Genomic DNA, 25,088 nt, shown 5'->3' on the forward strand with positions numbered 1-25,088 from the left:
ACGCGCGTGACGTCATGTTTACGTGCCGCGACACCGGAGTCCAGGCACCGTTTACCAGTTAGCTCCGTTAGCTCCTTTTAGCGCCGTTAGCTCGCCAACAGTCGAACTGAAGCGTTCGGTTTATTAAAGGAAAAGAGCAGCGCTAGAAATAACAGTGTGCCTCTGTTTTTAAAGTTTAGCGACTCATTTTAACAATCCGGAGTCACGTAAACATGACAGCACGCTTTTTCCGGTCAGTCGTCTTGGAAACGTCGTGCGTTAACGCCGTTGACGCGCTAACGTTTGACGGCACTCGTCAGAACCCAAAAGTTACGTACGGCGCCTTTATTAAATCAGACACGAGCTTCTTCTCCAGTGTCGCGTTTCACCCTCACACCTGGTGACAGAGACTGCAGGGGGCGCTGCATTCACATCAGTTTATTTTTAATAGATCTCTATCATATACAGTACATACAGGACAAATAATGCTCAAGACAGATTTTATGGCACATCCATTTTTTTTTCCCATCGTTGTTGTTTGTTGTACATTTTGCAGTCGCTGGTATTGCTGTGAGGCTACAGTGAAGTGACCATTTATTGTTATCATTATTATTATTATTACTATATTAGGGTGATATAGAGAGCAGGAGGTGGTGGTGGTGGTGGTTTCTTTTTCACCTCAGTGTGGGTTTTGTTTTTTTTAAATATGCTACAGCAAAAAACACATGCACCGTCAGGTAATATACGAGGGTCAGGTCACAGTTACACAGACTGATACTTTGACTTCAGGGCAATGGAGATTATAATCTGTGCTGTTTGTCGGCTACAAGAGTGGCTACCGTGATTCTGGAGGAAAACATCCAGTCGTGAGCGTAAAGAGTAAAAATGCGTCGCGTTTAAGATTCTACTGCGATACGACGTCACCGTCAAATACTACAGGGACAGAGTACTACTGCAGGAGGATATTATTCACACTATGTACAAACTCTTGAGTGAGTGAGTGAGTGTGTGTGTGTGTGTGTTTCCGTTCCAGAGAAAGAGAGAGAGAGGTTTTCTGAGATAGAAAAATAAAACGGGAAATACGTTACAAAATACTGTGAGCCACCGTCGTGCTGTACGCTAAGTGCTAACGTCTGTCTGTCCTCACCCTGTATATTAATCATGTCCGAAAACACAGTCATAACTTAATTCTTTCAGTCGCACTTTTTTTTTCTCATTTAAAAAAATAATAATAATAATAATAAAACAGCTGTCTCCAAAAAAATAATGTTTTTTAAAAAAAGCGTTTTACACGGTAAATATGTAACATGATACTAAAACATCCTCATCCTTTGATCAGCTTATTAAGGGAGTGATGATGACGGGGTGAACGTCGTGTCCGTGCAGTATATATATATATATATATATATATATATAAGTGTCCGTTTTCTTTAAACGTCCCCTTTAGTGTCTCAGTTAAAGTGCTTCTTCACCCAAAACGTTCCTCTGTGTCTCTAAAATGTGCAAGGTTGGCATTTTCTTTGTTGGAGCGCGTGTCCCAGTCGTCCACCGTCAAAGTGTTCAAACAAAAAAGGGAGATAAATGTATAAATAACGTGAGCTGATAGAACACAAACAAAGGAGTGTGGAGGAGGAGGTGGAGGTGGAGGAGGTGTAGGTGTGAGGATCTAGATGACCTGGCAGCAGCTGTGCGGGGTGGGCGTGCACAGCAGCCCCTCCTTGGGACTCCGGTGGATGTTGACGGACAGAGTCTTGTCGCTCAGCGGCATCTGCATCAGCCGGTTCTTCATGTTCCGGTGGTTCTCGCGGGCCAGGTCCAGCTCGCTCAGCCTCAGCGAGGCCGAGCAGGGCCCCCCGTCCAGCAGCGGGTCCACCAGGACGTCCCCCAGCGGCGGCTGCTGGTACAGGTTCCCCCTGGGGGACGGGCCGCCCAGGAGCGAGACCTTGTCCAGGCTCCCCGTGGAGCCGCCCATGCACATCCTCCACATGGGGCGGTCTTGGTTGTCCACGCCGACGTTTACGCCGACGCTGTTGACGCCGACGCCTCCCCCTCCTCCTCCTCCTCCTCCTCCTCCTGTGAGGTTATGGAACTGAGAGCTGAGACACAGGCTCATGAGCTTCAGGCTCTCCACCAGACCACTGGGGGCTTTGGCCGTGCCTTTGCCTTGACCTGAACCTGAACCTGATCCCGGACTGGCAGCGTTAGAGGGACTTCTTTTCCCGCCCACAGATGCTTTGTCCACTCTGCGCTGACTCTCGGCCTCGTCGTCGCTCGGCGTGAAAGTGACCGCCGGCGCCCTCGCGGCGTTCGGTGAAGGAGCGAGCGACGAAGACGAGGACATCCGAGAGTTCAGAGTGAGGCTGAGGCTGGGTTTGTGTCGACCGAGTCCGTGCGGCTCCTCCTCCTCCTCCTCCTCATCGTCCTCCTCTCTGATCTCCTCGTGGATCTGGTTCAGGACCGGAGCGCTCATACGCGAAGACAGACGGTTCCCGGAGGACGAGGATTTGCTCCGCAGCACCACCTGTGGCAGAGCGGAGGTAAACGTGTCTTCCTCGCCGTCCTCCTCCTCCTCCTCGTCCTCTTCCACGCTGAACAGGCTGGGACTGCGCGTTTTAGCGGAGCCTCCCGACACCACAGAGCTCAGTCTGTTCGGGTTGCAGTGAGGCTTTGGCAGAGGCCGCAGCGCCCTCTCTTGGCCGGACGATTTAGTGCGGATCTCCTGCCGCTGGCTGATGTCCAGCAGAGCCGTTTTGGGCCTGGGGCCCTTGTGGAGGCTCTCGGCACTGCGGGCAGGGGACTGTGGCCCCCCCGGGTGAGACATGGACGGACCCCCCAAACCGTCATTGACGTCCTGGTGAACGTCCACTCTAGTGGGCCACGACTGTCTGTTAGGTTTCAAACACAAAGAGAGAACCACTTAGCTGAATTTACTTTAATATTAGACATTAACCTTATTTTAGCTTTAATTTAATTTAGAACATAGAGAAAATCAGCGTATTTAGCACACAGGGAAACAGGAAGTGCTGCTCGTCTGTTGCCTCCTTCAGGAAGTGAATGTCTCTAAGGTAACACATTAATGGAGGAGCTCAAAAAACACCAAAAAGTCACAAAATAAGACATTTAAATGAGCTGGTGGAGGCAGCAGTGGATTATAACTCCTGTGTACTGTGATGAATCAAATCACACATTTTCTCTGTGGGGTTTAGTGGTTTTAAAAAAAGCAACACAAACTAGACTCAAGCCTGTTTTTTAGCTGTATTTTATTGTGTATTGTTTACACGTGTCTTTTATCGACTCTGTCTTTTTATTTATGTTTCTGCACAGCACTTTCTTCCACTGTGGTTTGTTTTAAAGTGCTTTACAGATGACGTTTTGGGAGCTCTTTCACACGTCAAAAAAGACATTTATAAGACACACACAGCATTTATTTATATACATATCAAAAGAAATAATGTAATATTGATTAAAAACTTCACTTTAAGTCTTATCTAAATGATAAATGTGTCTGTTTCTAGAGCTGTCCCTTCATTTTACCTTCATTGATGAACTATTGGAATAAAACCATGTCACACATACTCACTCGTCTTTGAAGACACACTTCTTATGTCACACACTCCTACATAAATGCTTCTGTTTTAATTTCCATAGAAAATGTTGTTAACCTTTCCATTGTGTGAATTTGGGAAATCATTCTGAAACCAGTCTTCTAATGATGGAGCACCCGGTTGCTTTTTCCCCTCCAATAAGTAATATTTCCATGAAGTATTTGTCAACCTTAGTCATAATTATCTGTGTTACAGTACGCTCATATACATCGTCAAAGCATCAAATGTTATATTGATCTGAAAACCTGGAGTGGATTTTAAGATTTTTATAAACACTTTGACCCACAAGTTCATCACTGATCTCCAAAAGTATAGAATTACAGTGTGTGTAGAGTACATACTTAAAAACACTGCTAATAACAATAATAATAATAATGTTGTTTCTGAAAACCTAACCCTGGAGGTCAGAGGTCGTGGTGAGTTTGAGTTTTGAATCATACGAGTCACGACTGTGGGGTAAAGTAAGCTGCTGCGTCTGGGTCTAAGTGAAGTGTGAGCAACCTAATCTTTTTACATACTGGCCTATGAAAAGCTGTTCTGAATGTAGATCCACATGCAGGACCAGGTCTTAGTGAGTCTATTATCAGAGGGGCTTTTCCACTAACAACACTCTTAGAAATAAGGGTTCCAAAATGGTCCTTCTGCAAGGGCTGTGGTTCTACCTGGAACCATTTGCTTCTGAAAAACCCTTTCCCGAAGAAAGGGTTTTTCAAGGGTTCTTGGTGGAACCTTTATAAAAAAAAGCCAAAAAGGGTTCTCCTATGAGGACAAGCTGAAGAACCTTACATGGTTCTACTTAGCACTTTTATTTCTAAGAGTGCATGGCCAAGGCGTGGCAGGACCATGTAGTGGAAAAGCAGCATAAGAGTGAGCAGGCTCCACCCTCTGTTGTCTTTACAAACATTTGGGAAGTGCATGATGACAGTAAATGTCTTCACAAATACAGGAGTACAAATACATAAATGTGTGTGTGTGTGTGTGTGTGTGTGTGTGTGTGTGTGTACCTGAACTGGGCCTTGCTGGGGCTGGGTGATCGTGTCTGACTGTGCTGCTCCTTCTCCTGTCGGTCCCTCAGCATCCTCTCAGCCAACAGGAAGTAAGTGGCTGTGATGTGGTTGTACTGATTTGACTCCAGAGCTCTTCGAAGAGAGAGAGAAATCAATTTGAATTCAGACACACACACACTTGAAAGACACCCAAAAAAAAGATCAGAACCAAATCCAGAGTGTGAGTTAAAGAGGAAGTGACAGGCTGGAGATTTCATTTTGCACGGTGACAAAACTCGGGATAGATTTTCAGCTCATAGTTAATAGCAATTAAACTGCTGATGACTTTCAATTAAGCTGCTGAACCGTAACCAATACTTTGGGGGAAAGAAAAGCTGTGGGGGGGGTGGGGGGACACAGACACGTACTCAGTGATGGTGTCTCTGTCTGCGATGGCGCCCAGCACCATGCGCTGGATGATGGAGCCGTGCTCCTCCTCCGACAGGCTGCGGTGAGACACCAGCGGCGTGGACAGCTTGGTGGCCGGGGAGGGGTCGACGCCCTGGAGCCACTCGTGGGCCTGGATCTGCTCGAGGGTCGCTCGTCTCGAGGGGTCTCTCTGCAGCATGTGACCTATGAGACTGAGGGAGACGGGATATTAGTTGGATTTACACTGCCGTTCAAAAGTTTGGGTTCACTTAGAAATGTCCTTATTTTTTAAGGAAAAGCTCTTTTTTTCAATTAATCTAACATTAAATGATTCAGAAATACACTCTATACATTGTTCATGTGGTAAACGACTATTCTAGCTGCAAACGTCTGGTTTTTAATAGGTGGAACATGTACATAGGTGTATAGAGGCTCATTTCCAGTCTTCTAATTCTACATTGTGTTTGCTAATGGCGTTAGAAGGCTATTGGACGATTAGAAAACCCTTGTGCAATGATGTTAGCACAGCTGAAAACAGTTTTGCTGCTTCTTTGACGAAAAGCAAAGTCATTATTTCTAATCTTGTCAATGTCTTGACTATATTTTCTATTCACTTTGCAACTCTTTTGATAAATAAAAGTGTGACTTTTAATGGAAAACACCAAAAAATTGTATAGTTGAGCCCAAACCTTTGAGTGAGTATATTTCTGATTCATTTAATGTTATATTCATTGAAAGAAAAAAGTGGTTTTCCTTCCTAGATTGGTGTGTGGCCCCCGGTACTAAAATAACAAAATGATATAATGGCATCCAAAGCTACAGTCGATTAAAAATGTATATATATATAAGTGTTTTTGCGGCGCTCTGCTCTGGGTTAAAAATAGAGGGCCCTGGTTTCCAAAGAGTGGGTGCATTAGATGCACTTAGACGCACGAGAACGAGGAGAACGTCTACGGAACATGAAATATGCAGCACCTGCAGAGTTAGTGCTTGGTCCGTCCACACGGGGACGTGTGTGTGTGTGTGTGTGTGTGTGCGTTTTTTTTACTCACTCGCTGCACGCGGTGGAGATGTGTGGAGGCACCGTGTATTTACAGTCCATGATCATGGTGAGGGTCTCGCTGTCGTTGGCCTCCTGGAACGGCGGCTGACCACAGACCAGCATGAACAGGATTACCCCCAGACTCCATATATCTACACACACACACACACACACACAGAGACACAGAACTAAACATTAATTTCCATAAATACGTCTTACTGCACGCTGTCCATACGTCAGGAAAGTAGGTTAACATGTTTTTTTTGCTCTCTCGGTCCATTGAACTGTTTATAAATAGAAACCTTTTGCTCTGAGCTCTGCAGCCCCCCCCCCCCCCCCCGCTGCAGACAGAAGGAATGGTCCACTGACACACATCCTGCAGTCTTGCACCGGACTGACGACACCGTGCTGTCACTGTGCTGCACCAACGTTAGTCAGCAACTCAACGTTTGTTTGGAAAAAGCAGATTAATCTCTTTGTTTTTGAGTATCAGCAGCAAAGGTACATGGTAAATACACCAGTATGTAGACGCTCTTTAACTGAAATGATATTTTTAAATGCTAAAATATAAGAATATAAGTTTACATGGGAAGTCACCAGACATTTACTGGACATTTTGCAACCATAATCCTCTATAAAATAATTAAACATAATCATGAAGTTCAACTTACAAATAAACTGTGGTTTTAAATGGTATCCTTTCGCAAAAACGTCTGTTTATGACAAAACAAAATGTTTATATCCATGTGGAAAGTTTCCAATTTGGAATATTTCCAAAATTCCCAAACTTAAATTTCCATCGAAAATTTCTGATCCTCTATAAAATAATGAATCCTAATCATAATGTTCTACTTGCAAATAAATCTGTGTCAGTGTCTGTTTATGACAAAACAAAATGTTTATATTTATGTTGGTATATGACTCAGCTTCTTTAAATGATCCCAAATTCCCAGTTAATTCTCATAAAATCCCAAAATGATTCCATTGGAAAGTTTCCAACTTGAAATATCTCGAAAACTCCCAAACTTTTACAACCCTGATCCTCTATAAACGAATTATTCCTAATCATAAAGTTTGCCTATGACAAAACAAAATGTTTAGAAATTTTCAAATTTGGAATATTTCCAAAATTCCTAAACTTGAGAGGAGACTAACGTCTATTTATGACAAAACCAAATGTATTTATGTTGGTTTATGACTCAGTTTCTTTGAAGTATTCCCATAAATTCCCCAAAATTCATGTGGAAAGTTTTCAATTTTGGAATATCTCCAAATTTCCCAAACTTTAGTTTCCGTAGAAAGTTTCTGGACATTTACCATGAGATTTCCCGCCCCCTTTTTGACCCTAATCCTGTATAAAACCAGGACCCTGGTGATGATGCACTTCATATTCCAGAGTTTGCCAGGAAAGCTGTGTTTGCTGTGGGCGGCGACTATTTATTGCTCTGTGAAGCAGCGTTTTTTTTTTCCAAAACTGCTGAGGGAAAAAAGAAAAAGGGTGCAAACACAGCGCCGTGCTGCCCTCCGCCATCCACCATCCACCATCGCACCCGTCGCCAACGTCTCCTAGCAACCAGGACCCTGCTCCCTCATTATGTGCGTCAGCAGCAGCCGACCAAACTTCCTTCCCGGATAACTTTATTTATAACCCAAATAGATGACACACACACACGTGTGTGTTGCGGGTATATAACAACATTCATGTCGCTGCATGTTAGCATCCCATGTGCAAATGACGCCAGCTCCTCGGCGCTGACAGCTGTGAGTGTAAACATTCGCTGCCCCCGCGTCGATTCTTCTTCTTCTTCTTTTTTTTTTTTTCTCGCCACCAATTTATTCTGCGGGAGAAGCAACAACCACTCCCTTGTGTCTTGGCAGCGTAACCTCGAGGCTGAGCAGGACACATCCTGTCCCCCGCTGATTAACAGCAACAACAAAAAAGAAAAGAAAAGCGATAATCTCACTTGTACACGTCGTATCATTACGAGCAGATATGTTCTGAATTATGCGCCCATGAGCACCGGGATGTGTTCTTTGTAATTGCCATTAGGTAAGTGTTCTATTTGCCTTTGGTGAGTGCAGCTCGAGCTTGAAGAGAAAGCATAAATCTATATTTAAACCAGGAGTTTACTGGAAACAAACCCACACTGCACAGCATCAAAGATATGAAAACAAAAAAGGAGCCTGGCGTCTTTTTTGTAGCTTTTATTAGCCCAATCATCTGCTCCCACTAATCCTCCGACATATTTGCACACAATTTTCTGCTTACATCGCTCACTTGTGTGTTTATATACTTTGCATTTCTTTATTAAATTACTTTCTAATCGTCTCTGTGATGCTTGCAATAATCAATCAATTCACTGACAAATAATCAGCTTTGCTTCAAATTCTTTAATTACAGCCTCTTATGTGTGTATGTGGGTCATCTTAACCAGTAGTTTTCACTGTTTTCTGACATTTCTGAGTAAATAATCGACGGATTAACCAAGAATTATAAGTCGTTAGTTACCCCTTAACATGTGATGGTACATTTACACTATGGTATTGATGGGAGATACCATTATTTTGTATTATTAGTTGATAAACTAATTGCTAGTTTGCATAGTGGAAGAATAGTCATCATGCCTTTGTTTTTATTTTAATTGGATTTTTGCAATTTATAGACAAATAATGAAGAAAATAAATGACAGATTTATAGCTTTTTCTTTGTTTTCACACTCTTTTCTAAGCCACTGCCGTTTGCCTTCTTTATTTTTCTAATCGTCTCTGTGATGCTTGCAATAATCAATCAATTCACTGACAAATAATCAGCTTTGCTTCAAATTCTTTAATTACAGCCTCTTAAATTTGGATATTTACTGGTTGTTTTGTTCTTCAATGATGGGAAAATTCATATATTTAGTATGTGGGTCATCTTATTCAGTAGTTTTCACTGTTTTCTGACATTTCAGAGTAAATAATTGACAGATTAAACAAGAATTTAAATAATTTTTCGGTGTTAGTTACCCTTAGTTACCCCTTAACATGTGATGGTACATTTACTCTATGTTATTGGTGGGAGATACCATTATTTTTGTATTATTAGTTGATAAACTAACTGCTAGTTTCCATAGTGGAAGAATAGTCATCATGCCATAAGGGTTTTTTATTGGATTTTTAGACAAATAATGAAGAAAATTAATGACAGATTTACAGTTTTTTCTTTGTTTTCACACTCTTTTCTTAGCCGCAGCCGCTCCGCAGATTATTTTCACCACTTCCTCAAACAAACAACACGCCCTATCAGGCCAGACTCTGCTCACGAGAGCCAAGCGAAGGCAGCGACTCTTCATCTCTGCACAAAAAAAATCTGCGACGTCACGTCAGCAGCAGCAGCAGCAGCAGCAGCAGCAGCAGCAGCAGCAGCAGCAGCAGCAGCAGCAGCAGCAGCATCCTTACACACACTTACACGCAGCGACGTAACCCCAGGCCAGTTTTAGGAGTGTGACCTCCATTCAGAGAGAGAGAAGCGCACAGTGCTTACATCCCAGCTGGCTGGATAATCCCCCACAATCAAAACAACATCATCATCTCAGCTGAACGAACAATAACGCACAGGTAGTGCAAAGACTCCAGAGGGCCACACACACACACACACACACACACACACACACACACACACACACACACACACACACACACACACACACACACACACACACACACACACACACACACACACTAACTCATCCACAAACATCACATTTGTCACACAAGTGCTGACGTGGACGGCCACAGGACACAGCTCCAGATATTCACACAATCATCACATGCAGTCGCATAAAGGCTCTGTTATTACTCTGTTCATCAGCTTGGCACAAAAGAGAGTGAGCGATGGGAGGCAGAAGAAAATAGCCACTGCAAATCCACTCAGTCAGAAAAACAGAATCTCACTCTCTCTCTGACGCACTGGCCTCTGGGTAAAACGACTGCTTTTTATTTATTTCCTCTGTCTCTGTTTCCCTCTTCACTCTCTCTCACGCTTATTTTTCCCCTTTTTCTTTTATTACCACGACCACGGCACGCTCCCATTTTCATTTCTCCTTCCCCCTCCGTTCCATTTTTAATTTAATACATAATATATCATCTGTGCAAGGACTCGGACCTCTATGACTGGGAAAGACAAGAAGGGTGGTGATGATGGCAAGTGATGGAGGCGGCGGCGGCTGCTCGAGGAAACCAATTTTAGTCTAATCTGATATCAGGTTTTTTATTATAAGCAGAAAGGCCAATGCCGAGTCATAAAGACAAACCGGAGTCAGGAAAATCAAAGCGTGGGACTGTGAGTGAGTGAGTGTGTAGGTTATGTTATGGCCTCATTTCCCAACGTGAGCGTTGCACTAAGAACTTTGAGCTGTACACTTTTTTTTATCGGGTGTCTAATAAAACTGCTCATGTAGCCGAGCTGTCTGCGAGATCCATCCAAAGTGCTGTGGGTTACAGAGTGCATCTGCAGCTCGTGTTATAGTATAGAGAGTGTGGGCGAACAGTGGAGGACAGCGTGTACCAGGTACTGCTGCACGGAATACACAGAGGACTAAGGACCGAGACACTGTCCCATTTCACGGAGCTGCGATACCTACACTTTGATAAAGTAGCAGCAGAGTTATAGCTCCCCACTAACCCCGCCCCCCCCTCACGTGCAACCCAGAAATCACTGTTCTCCAGACTTACCGACTGCAGGAGCGTCATACTCGTCGCCCAGCAGTATTTCAGGAGCAGAGTAGGCCAGCGAGCCACACGAGGTGTTGAGCGTTTTCCCGGGCTGAAAGCGGTTGCTGAAGCCGAAGTCGGTGAGCTTGACGACGCCCTGCTTCTCGAAAAACACCACGTTCTCCGGCTTCAGGTCCCGGTGTACGACGTGGAGCCGGTGACAGTAGGAGATGGCGTGGACAATTTGGGCAAAGTAACACTTGGCGACCTTCAGAGACAGAGATGCATTTCATTATCACAACCGTGTTCATTTGAGGTGTTTTCACTAGTGCTGTGCAATAGGTTAACGGCGTCAACATTAACGCACATTAACGCATGACACGTTTCCATAACTTCTGTCTGGAAAAAGACACGCATGATGTCATGTTTACGTGCCGAGACACTGGAGTCCAGGCACCGTTTACCAGTTGGCTCCGTTAGCTGCATTAGCTCCTTTTAGCACCGTTAGCGCGCCTACAGTCGAACTGGAGCGGTCTGTTTATAAAAGTGAAAAGAGCAGCGCTACAAATAACCAGCACACCTGTGTGTGAACTACGTATGTGTGCCTCTGTTTTTAAAGTTTAGCGTTACTTTACAGACTCATTTTAACAATCCGGAGTCACGTAAACATGACGTCACGCGCGTCTTTTTTCCGTACAGTCGTCATGGAAACGCATCGTGCTTTAACACGCGTTAACGTTTGACAGCCCTAGTTTTTACACACAAAAACAAAAGCAACTTTACAACATGCTGGTTTTTCAGGGTACATCCTCATAACACCAAGTAATATATCAACCTTTTGGACTCTTTTGATACTTGGGCCAAAGAAATAGGTCAGACTGGTCTTTGTCCACCCTGAGATAAGCTTTGAATCTCCATTATCCAGACAACTGTCCCAAACCAGGTGTTGAAGGATTGGATTAACCCAGATATGGCAAGTTATGTTATACTATCTCCACACATGTATTGGACAGTAAAGCTAGGTGAGGGAATAGCGACACTGGTCTAAAAATAGTACCAAAAAAATTGTAAATAGTGGTAAAAAATTGTCTTTGTTCTGCAGCAGTAAACAAAAAGTTTAACCCTACTATGCGCAAGTCAACAAAAATCACTCGAAAAACTCACTTGAACATGAACCAGATCCAAACTGGCCTCACTCTCCATTAGCAACAAGCTAGTTAAAAAAAAGTGAAGCAGTAGCTTCATGTCACAAACTCACCTCTATATTTATGCTAATGTTGCTCAAGAAGAGTTGAACATCTAGGTAAATGTTTGGTAACACGTTTATCATTTCAACTTGAGTTTACAGCTCGTTTCTGCTGTCCACAATTCAGTTAATACACGTTAAGGTAATGTAGCTAGTAGCCCGTAGAAGCTAGACGCTAATGGCGCTGCTAACCGCTAGCTAGCTAGTTAGTTAGCTCAAGAGCGACATGGCATTAGCAAGTCATGCGAACATTTCGTTTTTGTAAGATAAGATAAAACATGTTAATAAGTAACTTTAATAGTGCGGATATCTGGATTTTGTTTTTTTTTTATTAAAAGAAAATGCACATATGAATCATGCTTATTCATGTGTATTAGAAGCAGCTAGCTTAGGTTTAAATAGCTTTTTTCAAACTTAAGCTCAATATTTAATATTTATTTATTTTTATACTGGTCTGTCTTTATCTGTCTATTACAGCACAGTATACCGGTAATTTATAATATAATATATTAATAAATCACCAAGCAAATTCCTTATGTGTATGTATGTTTATGACTTAATTGGCAATAAAACTGATTCTGATTCTGATTAAACTCACGTAACACCAACCAAGAGAGGAAATAAATGTATTACATACAGTTTAGATATAGATTAGATAACCGCAGCAAAGTTAAACCGTGTCCAATAGATTTAAACTTCCTTATCTTATAATATGACAGCTTTCAGTGTCAAATATTTGACTCCTGCGGAGTGAACTCTTATCAACTTTGAACTATCAACGGTTTACTACTTTGAACTCTATCCACATCCTTCAGCACATTTACACAAATGTAATTCTGCTGCCTCGTTATTTTATCTTAAATGACTTATGTAGAGACGATGGACCTTCACCTGTGAGCTGAAAACACCGACTCTCACCTCTTCACTGAGTCCTCCATCGTGCTTCATGATGCAGTCGTACATGTCTCCTCCGTCTCCCAGCTCCAGAATGAGGTAGAGCTTCGTGGCCGTGTCGATGACCTCGTACAGACGCACTACGTTGGGGTGTTGAACCATTTTCATGCACCGCACCTCCTGGAAAAGGTGACCCCGAGCCACCGGGTCCAGCTTCGTCTTATCTATGACCTTTACCGCCACCTGGAGGAGTGACAAAACTGATTGTGGACATCTTCTTTGTCACGTTGATACAGATAATAAAGGTATTTAGATTGGAAACAAAGTAAAGTTGATGAGATGATATCCGCTCAACCCTAACAGATGTTACTACAAAGTGTTATGAATCACCGCTCTCTGGTATGCGTCTCTAAGGGTGTAGCTGAAATGTGGCTGCAGACACCGGTCGATTATCACCAGGACATTCCAATCCATCAGTGCTAATAAAACACGTTGTGCGTGCATGTGTGGACACGAACGACCACGTTACCTTTTCACCGGTGAATACGTGCCGCGCCAGTTTGACCACGGCAAAGTGTCCGCGGCCAAGAGTCTTGTCCAGGTCGTAGAGCCCAGCGATCTTCCCGTCGTGGTGACGTTTGAACCCCGCCATTGGTTGGTCGTGAAACTGCTGCTTTCTGTGGCCTGCTGGTCCTCGGGTCAGTTCTTCATTTTCCTCTTGGAGTAAACTGAGGTGAGGCGAGGGTTTGTAGTCGTGGTTCAGTCGACCGTAGGCCCACTGTGGGTCTTCTTAACGTAGCTTTAAGGGTTTGAAGGTAAGTTCCGGTCTGATGTCGATCTGAGGGGAGAACATTTGGAAAAGAAGGAAACCATTATTGACCAAAATATAACTCTGCAACAATAAACTGTCACTGCTGTGGAAAACAACCCTGCTAAATCCTGAGTCTTGAGACTGTCTAATGACCTCCTGTCCTAAAAAAACACATTCCCCTACTTTAATGTTCCAATAGTGGACAGTGAGCATAAATAAAGTACCAGGTGAGACCAACTTTGAGGTAAAATATAAGCATCTTACTTTGCTGGCAACACAATAACAACAGATTTTAAATAATATGACACCAACAATTATCATAATACAGGTTAGATATTTAAGGATTGACTTGTACTTTATTGCTGGAGGGGAAAACAATCAATATACTAGTGAACTTTTGTTAATAACTGTTGAGACAATCAACAATTGTGATTATTATTGTTAAATAAATGCTCAGCCTTAAAGAAAATATGAAGATAAGCTGAGGATCAACATTTGGTCCGTCTGAGACTTATTTTTAAAAGGTACCTCGCTAGACGCTGCTAACTGTTAGCTAGCTAGTTAGCTTAAGAGTAGTAGTATGGTAAAACTGCGAATTGACAAGAGAACATTTAGGTTTTTGTATGGATTTTTAAAAAGAACATAAAACATGTTAATTAGTAACTTTAATAGTGTGGATATGTGGATCGAAACCTAAGCTAACTGCTTCTTATACACATATGAATGATGCTTATTCCTGATATTTCATCAGGCATAAATAATACGTTTACGTGGATCAACATTTGGTCCATGTGAGACTTAATTTTAAACGCATTTGGTCATCAAGTAGCAGACACATTTCATTTTATTAGTAGCTAGACGCTAATGGCGCTGATAGCGGCTAGTTAGCTTAAGAGTAGTAGTATGGTAAAACTGTGAATTGACAAGAGAACATTTTGTTTTTGTATGGATTAAAAAAATAAATAAGATAATACATGTTAATAAGTAACTTTAATAGCACAGATATGTGGATTTTATTTTATTTTTTAAAATTAAATAGCTATCTAAACCTAAGCTAACTGCTTCTAATACACATGAATGATGCTTATTCCTGATATTTTATCAGGCATGAATAATACGTTTACGTGGATCAACATTTGGTCCTTTTTTTTTTAGACAAAAACACAAATCATGATCGACAACATCGTCACCTATGCTGAAGATTCCTTACTCTATTTGGGACAATGAATGGCTTTGGAGAAAGCGATATTTCTTTGACTTTTATAAACTACACATGACCGGATGGGGTGAGTGCCGTGTTTCATGTGTTGGCTCAGAAAACTACGATTTGTAAAAAGAAATTCAGAAGAAACCCAGCCTTCTTTTGCCTTGCTCACATGAGCCTCTCCTCCGTTCACCTACTGTCGTCACGCTGTCGTTTTTTTTGGGTTTTAACACCTACGATTACGAAACATGGCCTCCAGGGGAGGCCTGGCATTCCTCTTCCAAGAATCAACGTTCCTGCCAAGAGCACAAAAAAAACTGTCTAACATTCCTTTAAGGTGCTGCATAGGTGTGTCCCATTCACCTGGATTCACAGAGACAACAGACAACTTCATAAGTGTTGCTAGGGAACACACCTTCTTCTACAACAAGAAACAATGGGAAGTGGAAAAAAGATGTAACGAGAAGTTTGTGGTTGTTGTGTGTGAATAAAAGCCGTTGGAGGTCTTTAGGGGTTTTGATTCATCACAGAGAGTCGTTTATTTTTTACATCTTCTCTGACGTCTGTGTTTGTCTGTGGGTGTTCAGAAAAACTGAAGCCGTGAAAGAAGTCGCACATAACGTCGTGTTGTCTGTCTTTGATGTGTGGTGTGCACGCACATTCCTGGACGTGGACAACACACACACACACACACTCACACACACACACACTGACAGAGCAGGTTAGGTGAGATCAAAGTGGGCTGTGGTGTAGTGATGAGCTGCTGTGTTAAGACTCATTCATATCAGCGTATTATCATCGAGTCAGCGTTACAGGACTGACCTGAACACACCTCGACTGTGAATGTGGGAGCGATCAGATGAAATCACAGGCTGAGGAAGAATCTATTCAAACTGGAGCTGCAACTAACAATTCTTTTTGATGATTATTTTCTCGATGAATCTTTTGGTTCATAAAATGTTAAAGAAAACGTCGATCAGTGTTTGTCAAACCTGGAAAGGACGATGTTCTCGAACGTCTAGTTTTGTCCACAAACCAAAATGATTCAGTTTTTAATGATTTCTTTGTTATGCACTCCTAGAAATAAAAGTGCTATGTAGAACCATATAAGGTTCTTCGGCTTATCCTCATAGGAGAACCCTTTTTGGCTCCAGGTAGAACCTTCTTATAAAGGTTCCACCAAGAACCCTTTTAACCCTTTAACCCTTTCTGGATCAAAATGGTTCTTACTGGAACCATTAGTGTTACCAAGAACCCTTGAAAAACCCTTTCTTTGGTAAAGGGTTTTTCAGAAGCAAATGGTTCCAGGTAGAACCTCAGCCCTTGTAGAAGAACCCTTTGGGAACCCTTATTTCTAAGAGTGTGTGGAGCAAAGAAACGAAGAAAACATTCACATTTAAGAAGCTAAAACAATCAGAAACCTTGCTTTAATCATGAAAAAAGCTTAAACCGATTATGAAAATAGTCGATGTTAATTTAGTAATCGATTAATAATCAATTTGTTTTATCTCTTCACTCTTAGAAATTAAAGCGCTAAGTAGAACCATATAAGGTTCTTCGGCTTGTCCTCATAGAGAACCCTTTTTGGCTCCAGGTAGAACCTTTTTATAAAGGTTCCACCTGGAAACCAAGAACGCTTGAAACCCTTTCTTCGGGAAAGGGTTTTTCAGAAGCAAATGGTTCCAGGTAGAACCTCAGCCCTTGCAGAAGAACTCTTTTGGAACCCTTATTTCTAAGAGTGTAATTCAAACCTATTTTAATCCTGAGGCTAAAGTTAAAGGATAAGTTGTTTTTAAATCCCACTCTTAATTTGAAAACCACACAATTAGCCAATCACAAGGACTGCGATTTCACAGTTCTATGCTTCTAATCTCGTACAATATGGCCAATAAAAAACTTGAACATTATCACCATAAAATATTGGATTATTGAAGATTAGGTTTCCCAACCACGAGAAAGTTAAGTTCACTTGGTTGAGTGAATTTTTAAAATTCCTTGAATTCTTCCTTGAAGAATGAAAAGCATGTTGCTGTCACAAAAGCATGTTTGCACATAACATATACAATGAATTATTGCCCTTCCCCAATATAAATATCAGAAGCAGTTCATATCTTTAAGTTCTCATGCTCGCATTACAGTGTATTAGCTAATATTTTTTTATGGCGCAGTCCGTTTTCTTCTAAATTTAAATGAAGCTCAACTTAAAACGTGTCCAAATGCAATCACTATACGTCAGAAATGTGATATTTTACACAAATGGTTCAGCCGTACTGTAAGTCTTTATGACGTGATATATAACGTGGATATATTTACACACAGCGCGCAGCAGAGTACATGTTGTACATACTTGGACGTGGGTTACATAAGGTGCAGTCGTGTATTGATTTACAAGCCTGCAGAGCACATTTGTGTGCACACAAAAGCACACAGACACACACATTATGGGGGCAAGTACCTGCTATAAATGCAGCTCCACTCACTCAGTCATAGTCTAGATAAGAGCTGAGTGTAGTCAAGCCTGCACTTCACAGGAAAATCAGTTTCCCGGTACAATATTTGATTGAGACGCCCACACTTTGAAAGTTACCCAACTTCAGCTCAGGTAAATGTGTTGTAGACGGTGATTTATGAAAGGTCCAACCAGTCTTTAAGAACTTCTTCAGACACGACTACAAAGCTGTGACCACCAGTCCAACCAGAGACCACTCACTGTTTTGTTGAGGCTAACATGAAATAATCTCGCAATGGACAAAATACTCATGATATTCAGCAGCAGATATGGTTTTTGCTTCCATTTTTAAGACTGACCTTATGACCCTTGAGGGTTTACTTGGATCCAATGAAGAGACTGAAAACCATGGACCATACCATACTTTGGGCAGGGCAACAACTTGAATACTTCATTGGTATCTACCAAGCCTTGGGTAGTGTATCAAGCTTCAATACTTTTTTGGTATCTACCAAACCGCTTGCAGGGTATCAAGCTTAAATATATTTGTGATTACCAAACTTTGGGTAGGGTATCAAGCTTAGATACTTTTGAGGTTATCTACCAACCATCAGGCAAGGTATCAAGCTTAGATACTTTTTTAGTATCTACCAAACTTCATGTAGGGTATCAAGCTTAAATACTTTTGAGGTTATCTACCATACGTTGGGCAGGGCAACAACTTAAATACTTTTTTGGTATCTACCAAACATCAGGCAGTGTATCAGGCTTAAATACTTTTGTATTTATCTACCATACTTTGGGCAGGGCATCATGCTTAAATACTTTTGAGGTTGTCTACCATACTTTGGGCAGGGCATCAAGCTTAAATACTTTTGTATTTATCTACCAAACTTTCGGGTAGGGTATCAAGGTTCAATACTTTCTTGGTATCTACCAAACTGCATGCAGGGTATCAAGCTTAAATACTTTTGAGGTTGTCTACCATACTTTGGGAAAGGTATCAAGTAACATACTCAGAACCTTTATTCAACCTTAGTAGAACGTTCTTCATGACGTTACTTTTGTCTCAACCTTCAGGGAACCTTTGTACGACATTCTTTTGGTTACATAAACATTATGAGAGCATTTGGTACCTCCATCCATTCATCCATCCATCTACTACCGCTTTATCCTCCACATGAGGGTCACTGTGCCAAGCTCAGCTGACATAGGGGGCGATAGGTGGGGGTCACACCCTGGACCAGTTCATCACAGAGCCTCCAACTTAGCGACTTGGAAATCATCTGGAACACCAGGTCAAATCTGACATTCCAACTCCTGACTAAAAGTGTATGGTGAGGTTTCGGTATGTTTACGTACTGGACCTTTAAAAAGGATTGTCATTGTTGTGGAGCTCACACTTATCCTGGGACTGCAAAGGCCCTGATGATGAACACAGCAAAGGTGCGACTGCCCATATGGGACCCCCCCCCCCCCCTTAACCCCCCTCACCATGTCCTGTCAACATGCCTGCTGACTGCAAACACAACAACACAGTGCTGAGCAGCAGCAGCAGCAGCACATACACACACACACACACGAGGGGACCGCAGGTTTAAATGCGCCTAAAAGGATGCGCATTTAAAGGTCCGGAACCAGATCCAGGAGAACATGATGGACCCTACGAACCCCCCCCCCCCCCCCCCCCCCACACACACACACACCTACACACACACGCACACACACACACACGGACCACAACAGCCCGACTTACCGGAGAAGAATCTGAGTCAGCGCCTGGAACAACTGCGGGAGAGAAAGTGCGCGGCTCCGGGCGATGAGCTGAGCCGAGCTGCGAGGCTTTCACCGCCGCTGACGCCTGTGTTACCGCTCGGTGAGGACAGAGACAGAGACAGAGGGGACAGGTTTACACGGAGTCCCTGTGTGTGTGTGTGTGTGTGTGTGTGTGTGTGTGTGTGTCACACTGTCAACACGACCAGCCTCTTTCTCGTTCACCCTCCCTCTTTCCTTGCCTTTCTCCTCCTGCGCTGTCGGTCGCGTCAAGTGAGCGTCGCTAAAACAGACGATGCCGGAAGTACACTTTCAAAATAAAAGAGCGGTTCACGACATTGGAGCTGTAAAAAGACTGAACGCAGCTGCTTTTAGAATTAAAAAAAAAAATGAATATGACATAATATTATAATAGTTTTATATGTAATAGTTTATGCCCTTTTGTTTTTGGTTATTTACCTCTCTTACTTTATTTGCCACATATTTGCTGCCAGTTGTCATAGTTGTTATGATTGTAATTCTTTACATTCTTTTCATTCTTATGTACATTTTTTTGGAACTATATATTACATACTTCACTAATATGTAAGGAGACTAATGTTATGTTACGTTTCTCAGTGAGTTATCAAGCTAGTAATAATTTATCTTCATTATTAATGTTAATATTATGATTATTATAAGTATTACTAGTAATTGCAGTTGTTGTTGCAGAGGTAGTAGTAGTATTAATTATATTTAAAGGATACAGGAACATTTACAACTACCACTGTATCAATTATTTTGATAATCCATTAATGGTTTTTTTTCTTACACTAATTAAAACAAGTTCATGATTTATCAGTTTCTTAAAAAGTGAATATTTTTCTGACATATAACAAAAACAGATCATTAAAACTGAATAATTTTGGTCAGTGGACAAAACAACATACAGAGAAAGTGGTTGCAGCTCTAACTACCACACAAATACATAAACTTTGTTTTTTCTTAATCTGTTCTCAGTGAAAGGCATGAACCTTTTATTTTGAAGGGCCCATTTGCCCAGTTTCCGGTACGGTCCGTGCTCACTGACAGCGCTCTCACCACTGCGCTTCAGCACCATTCATCTCTGACGTCTGAACTACGCTGAGAGAAGGAAAAGCGTGTTTATTGTTACATTGTTCCAGGCCCAGCTTTATCCAGGCTCACTTTACAGGCGTTTGTCTCGTCCGGGTCAAATATGAAGGACAGGAGGACAGAGGACAGACATGGAGTCAAGAACAATAGCTCATTATCATTCATCTGCTCTGCTTTGCACTTCCATTCATAAATAAAGGCACAGTCAGTTCATCCTGCACCAACAATCATTATTTTCAGGTTGTGTTTACATTAAATGTCCAACATGTAAGAATTAGTGTCAGGGACAACTGTCTGTCCTCTTGTCCCCAAGTGCTTCAGGAAACTTCAGTGGTTTTTGCATACCAGATTTGTCCTTTCAGGCTACTGTACACTCACTAAAACAAGACCCTTATACAGTATACAAGGCTTTATCTATGGCTATAAAAAATCCTAATATTTCTACTTTAAAGCCATGGTTCTCATACTGTGGTACGTGTACCGACAGTGGTACATGAGCTTCCTCTGGTGTACGTGATCAGAGCGGAGCCGAGGCCTTTATTACGTCAAAGTTGGCTACCGGACGTAGCCGCCAAAGCAGTGTATCCCTACTTTTGGATGAATTCTCGTAGTTGGCCTACGAGAATTCTATGTTATAGTCGCAGTCACGGGCGCTGACGGCGCACAGTGTGGGATGAAGGAAGTGTGATAAAGGCCATTAAGCGTAATCTTATCTCACCCCATCTTAATCTAAATTCACTATCAGTGTCTGAAGTACATGAGGAAGATATTTTATTACTTATTACTGGACTGAGCTCCAATTTTGTTACGTCAACCTGTTTCTAAATAGAGGATAATGAAGACGCCTCAAAGGTGGTGGTGTGTTTGTTATTATTCATCTCCCTGTATCAACACATTTACCCTTCAAATGTTATCAGAAAATAGTGTTAACCCAGAGTGCAGCTGAGTCAGGGTGAGATCCACACTGTGGAGGGAGTGGAATTAACTGTTTTAGACCATTTTATCTCTCTCTCTCTCTCTCATATATATATATATGGTCAGTTTTCTATGAGGCACAGTGGACTTTCCTTTGTGTCTTTTAACAATAACAATACACTCATGAGGATCTGTTGTGGTCCTCTCACAACATTAGCAGAGACTGCCCTCTAGTGGCTGTATGAGAAAACGGTCCCCAGGACAGAATTAAATGTATATAAGCTCGTTTAATTACAGTAAACACAACTCTGGTTTCTCACAATATATTGATTCAAGTAGTTACTTTTTTAAAAACGTGATGTTTGCACTGATACTAGAGTCCTCTTAATTTGGAGGTAAAACTGCTTTAGGGAGTTTCAGACAGAGTGTTTTTCCATGTTTGAGTGAATTGACACGAGGCCAGAAAACCTGTTCCCTTAAAATTAATTATCTGTATTCACATTACTTAGATTGGGCAATAAATCACTATAGAAGATATGTGATGATGCAAGCATTTTCTGCTAAATCAATTAAACTAAGGTTCACTGTGTATCAAAATGCATTGAGCAAGCACTTTGTGACAAGAAATAAATGCTATTTAATGTTAAACCTCTCGTGTTTAAAATTACAATACACTGGTTTCTCCTCCAGTTGATTTTATTATTGTTCCTATAATGTATTTTCACTTAAAGAGAGCGTTAATAACTAAAATCAAGGATTCAGTTTGAGTACACTGATGGAGAAAAGAGGAGAGGACGCAGACGAACAATTGAACAGGACATTTATTTAGTGAAAACTGTTCACTTCTTTGCCGCCTCCTTCTGGAGCTTCTTCACCTCGTGCTTGATGATTTTGTTCCTCTGCAGAAACAAAAACAAGACATTCATCAGATACACTGGCTTAAAATCATTTGATCAGCATCGAATAAAGTAAAGACGTGCAGCAATTGTGTCATTTATTATTTATGAAACAAACGTAGTGCAGCAGCAAACAGGATATATACACATTTTCTTTCACTCTTCACAGGTTTGTTGCACTCACCATCCTCTTGGCCTTCATCACCTTGAAGCGGTCAAAGTCAGACATGTTGGCCCTCTGCAAAGATAAACGTGGAGAAAAAGTCACCTCAAAGTCTGGACATATTCCGTCATATTAGACGTCCAATAATAAAGATTCTTGCAATATTTTCATTTCTTAGGACACAGGAAAATATCCGTTTTGATGAATCCAATCATTTAAGACAAATTAGTGATCAGCAACAACCACCACTTCTACATTATTTCACTGAGACCCATCTTATAATCCAGCCATCATCTGCAAATCACAGGGATTGACCAAGTTTTTCTTATAATAAACACAGAGGTGAACAACAACTGTTTTCCCTAACAGGAATAACTGGGGATCGAGCAGCTCAGTCACAACAGGCTGACAATGTGTGAGGAATATTAACGTCCCAGAAGAAAATAACACTGCTGCTCTCACACTAACGCAATGATGGAGAGTTCAAAGTGGACCTGTGTGAAATGTTGAGTTAAACCTCATTAACTCGACCCTTCTTTTCAGATTTGGACTTAACTTGGTCAAAAAGTCAACACGAGTGAAACTTGTTTCCCCACAATAAATAACACTTTCTTAATCTACAGTTCAAGACGAGCACATAAGCAGCACGTTTAACACCACACTCAACACGTTTATCTGATTACATAGCTCAGTGTAAAATTTCAAACATCGACTCTACATTATAAATTCTTAATAATAAGTTCAGGAAAATCAAGAAACCTGTGAACCCTACTGCTGCAACAACTTCACTATTATCACTTATATCATAACCTCGACAAGCAACAATTAAGTGACCACAGTGATTACCAACTATTTGTCTCTGGTTTCATATAAACGAAGAAATTATTAAAACAGAACACCACTTTTCTGGCATTGTGCAGCCGTAATCACATGTACTGATAATGACCAGGAGCTGAAATGTTGACGTTTACCTTCTTTCTTGCCGCGATCTTCTTGGCCCAGCTGCTCTGGTCCCACTTCTCGTTGACTTGGGCCTTTTCCCAGGCTCTCCTCACAAACTTCTGGCGGGCACTGTAAAACCGAAACGTACAGTTACAAGTACTGACACTGAAGCCATAAATTAATACAAAAATAGAATAAAAAAAGACTTGTGGTTGTTTCTTAACCAACATTGGCAACGTAGCTGCTTGATATAAGCTTTCTGGGTGCAAGTTGTATAGTGACAAGTGCAGGATTTCGAATTATGTGTGTGACCATCATGCCCACTCACCTGTGTGGTACTTTGATGACGTAATCTGTGAGCTGCATGCACTTGAATGGCATAGATTGCCTCTTCACGCCCGTACAGGGACCATCAACAAGTGCCTGAGGGGAAAAAGAGGTACAACACAACGGGGTTATTTTTAAGGGCAAACACAAAAAGGCTAAAAACACTTAATTAAAGCAACATCCATCTGAAGACTCACCCTATTCTGGTCGATGACATCGACGATGGCCACCAGCTTGCCTGCATGGGGTCCGAAAGAGACGTAGGCGACACGGCCGATCTCGACGAAACGTTTGAACACCTGAAACAAACAAGTCCACGTTAGAACTGTTGAGTTACCGCTTTACAGTTGGCACTTGGGGTTACAAACCCAGACAAAAGTAGTGTAAAAATGTAAGACTTTTAATGCTTCAAATGCACTTGGAGCATTATTTGACAGGGGATATTTCACTTCGCATTACACCACTACTCACCCACATGGGCACTGTGAGAACACGGGTGTATGTTTTGATTCTCTATTATTACATTTTGAATAATGATATCAGGGGTTTATAGAGGATATCCTGACAAAAAATATCCCCTGTCAAATAATGCTCCAAGTACAAAATCACTGTGTATAACAACACTACTCACTGCATGGGCACTGCGAGAATATGGGGAGTGGGTTATGTTACTCTTCTTGAAATAAGGAATTAAAATATCATGTGCACAGCCGCTGTGTAGCACACATCGATAGGGAGCACTATTTGTCAGAACACCGGTTGCCAACAAGAGTGTGTACAAGTAGCGCAGTGACGGCTTCGGATCAACCACAGCACTCGACAAGCTAACGCTACTTAGCCTGCGTTTAAGCTAACCACTTCGCCAGACTGGTTAACATTAAATAACACATATAACGTATACTTTACAAAGAACGACATCATTAAGACACGATTAAATCTGCCTTTGCGACACGCAAAGGCAGAACCCGCGAAACGGCTTAGCTCCACCAGCAGGGACTCCACGGGCCCGCTCAGCCCGACAGACCACGTTGTAGTCCGGGCAGTCGCCGACATTTTACAACCGCTGCGTTTCGACTTAAAACACGCGAGACTGAACCAAAACCTTGATAAACATGTGTACGAATGTGTTAGCAACACACGCGACACGTATTAGTCCAGTCAAACGACATATTTTATACAGAATTCAGATTTGAAAACGTCCAAACCCTCATGGCGTACTCACCATGATGGCTGTCCGAGAGCAGAAAGGACGTCACAGCTTCCGCCTGCTGCACATACAGTTTCCGCTGACGCACTGCGCATGCGCGTGGCTTCTTCGTTTACGTTTATGGCAGAGGTGTCCAAACTTTGATATTGTGAAGATTTCCGGGGACAAAATGCAATGTTTTATTCACATTTTTATTTCGGTTGTCATAATTATAATTTTAATTTTAATTAATTTTAATTTTAATAGAAATTCAACCAAATCTATCGCCCTTTCTTCAAAAAAATAAAAAAGTACCTCGGAATGACTTGAAATTTATCATCATAATAGTCGGCATCGCCCTGAACAAGGACCAGTTGAAAATATTTGGAAACTTCTTAAGGAATCATTTTAATGAATTTTTGAAATTCATGAAATG

General features: G+C 41.8%; 2 protein-coding genes across 2 annotated transcripts; both read right to left on the reverse strand.

The window, feature by feature from the left end:
* Positions 1–1,645: 1,645 nt before the first annotated feature.
* Positions 1,646–13,525, reverse strand: LOC310935376 (SNF-related serine/threonine-protein kinase-like; the record flags this gene model as incomplete). The annotated part of the gene is made up of 7 exons (XM_083899263.1): positions 1,646–2,864; positions 4,589–4,723; positions 4,999–5,211; positions 6,052–6,193; positions 10,755–11,001; positions 12,898–13,116; positions 13,403–13,525. 7 exons carry the CDS (start codon positions 13,523–13,525, stop codon positions 1,646–1,648), a joined length of 2,298 nt encoding a protein of 765 aa, XP_083755389.1.
* An 8,416-nt stretch (positions 13,526–21,941) lies between these two features.
* rpl14 (ribosomal protein L14) lies at positions 21,942–24,743 on the reverse strand. Its single transcript, XM_083899329.1, has 6 exons — positions 24,689–24,743; positions 23,664–23,765; positions 23,468–23,562; positions 23,169–23,268; positions 22,219–22,272; positions 21,942–22,037 (listed from the first exon to the last, which is right to left on the reverse strand). Exons 1-6 carry the CDS (start codon positions 24,689–24,691, stop codon positions 21,978–21,980), a joined length of 414 nt encoding a protein of 137 aa, XP_083755455.1. The 5' UTR covers positions 24,692–24,743; the 3' UTR covers positions 21,942–21,977.
* Between the last annotated feature and the right edge of the window lie 345 nt (positions 24,744–25,088).

Source organism: Microchirus variegatus (assembly GCF_963457635.1).
Source record: "Microchirus variegatus genome assembly, chromosome: 13".
Classification (NCBI taxonomy): Eukaryota; Metazoa; Chordata; class Actinopteri; order Pleuronectiformes; family Soleidae; genus Microchirus; species Microchirus variegatus.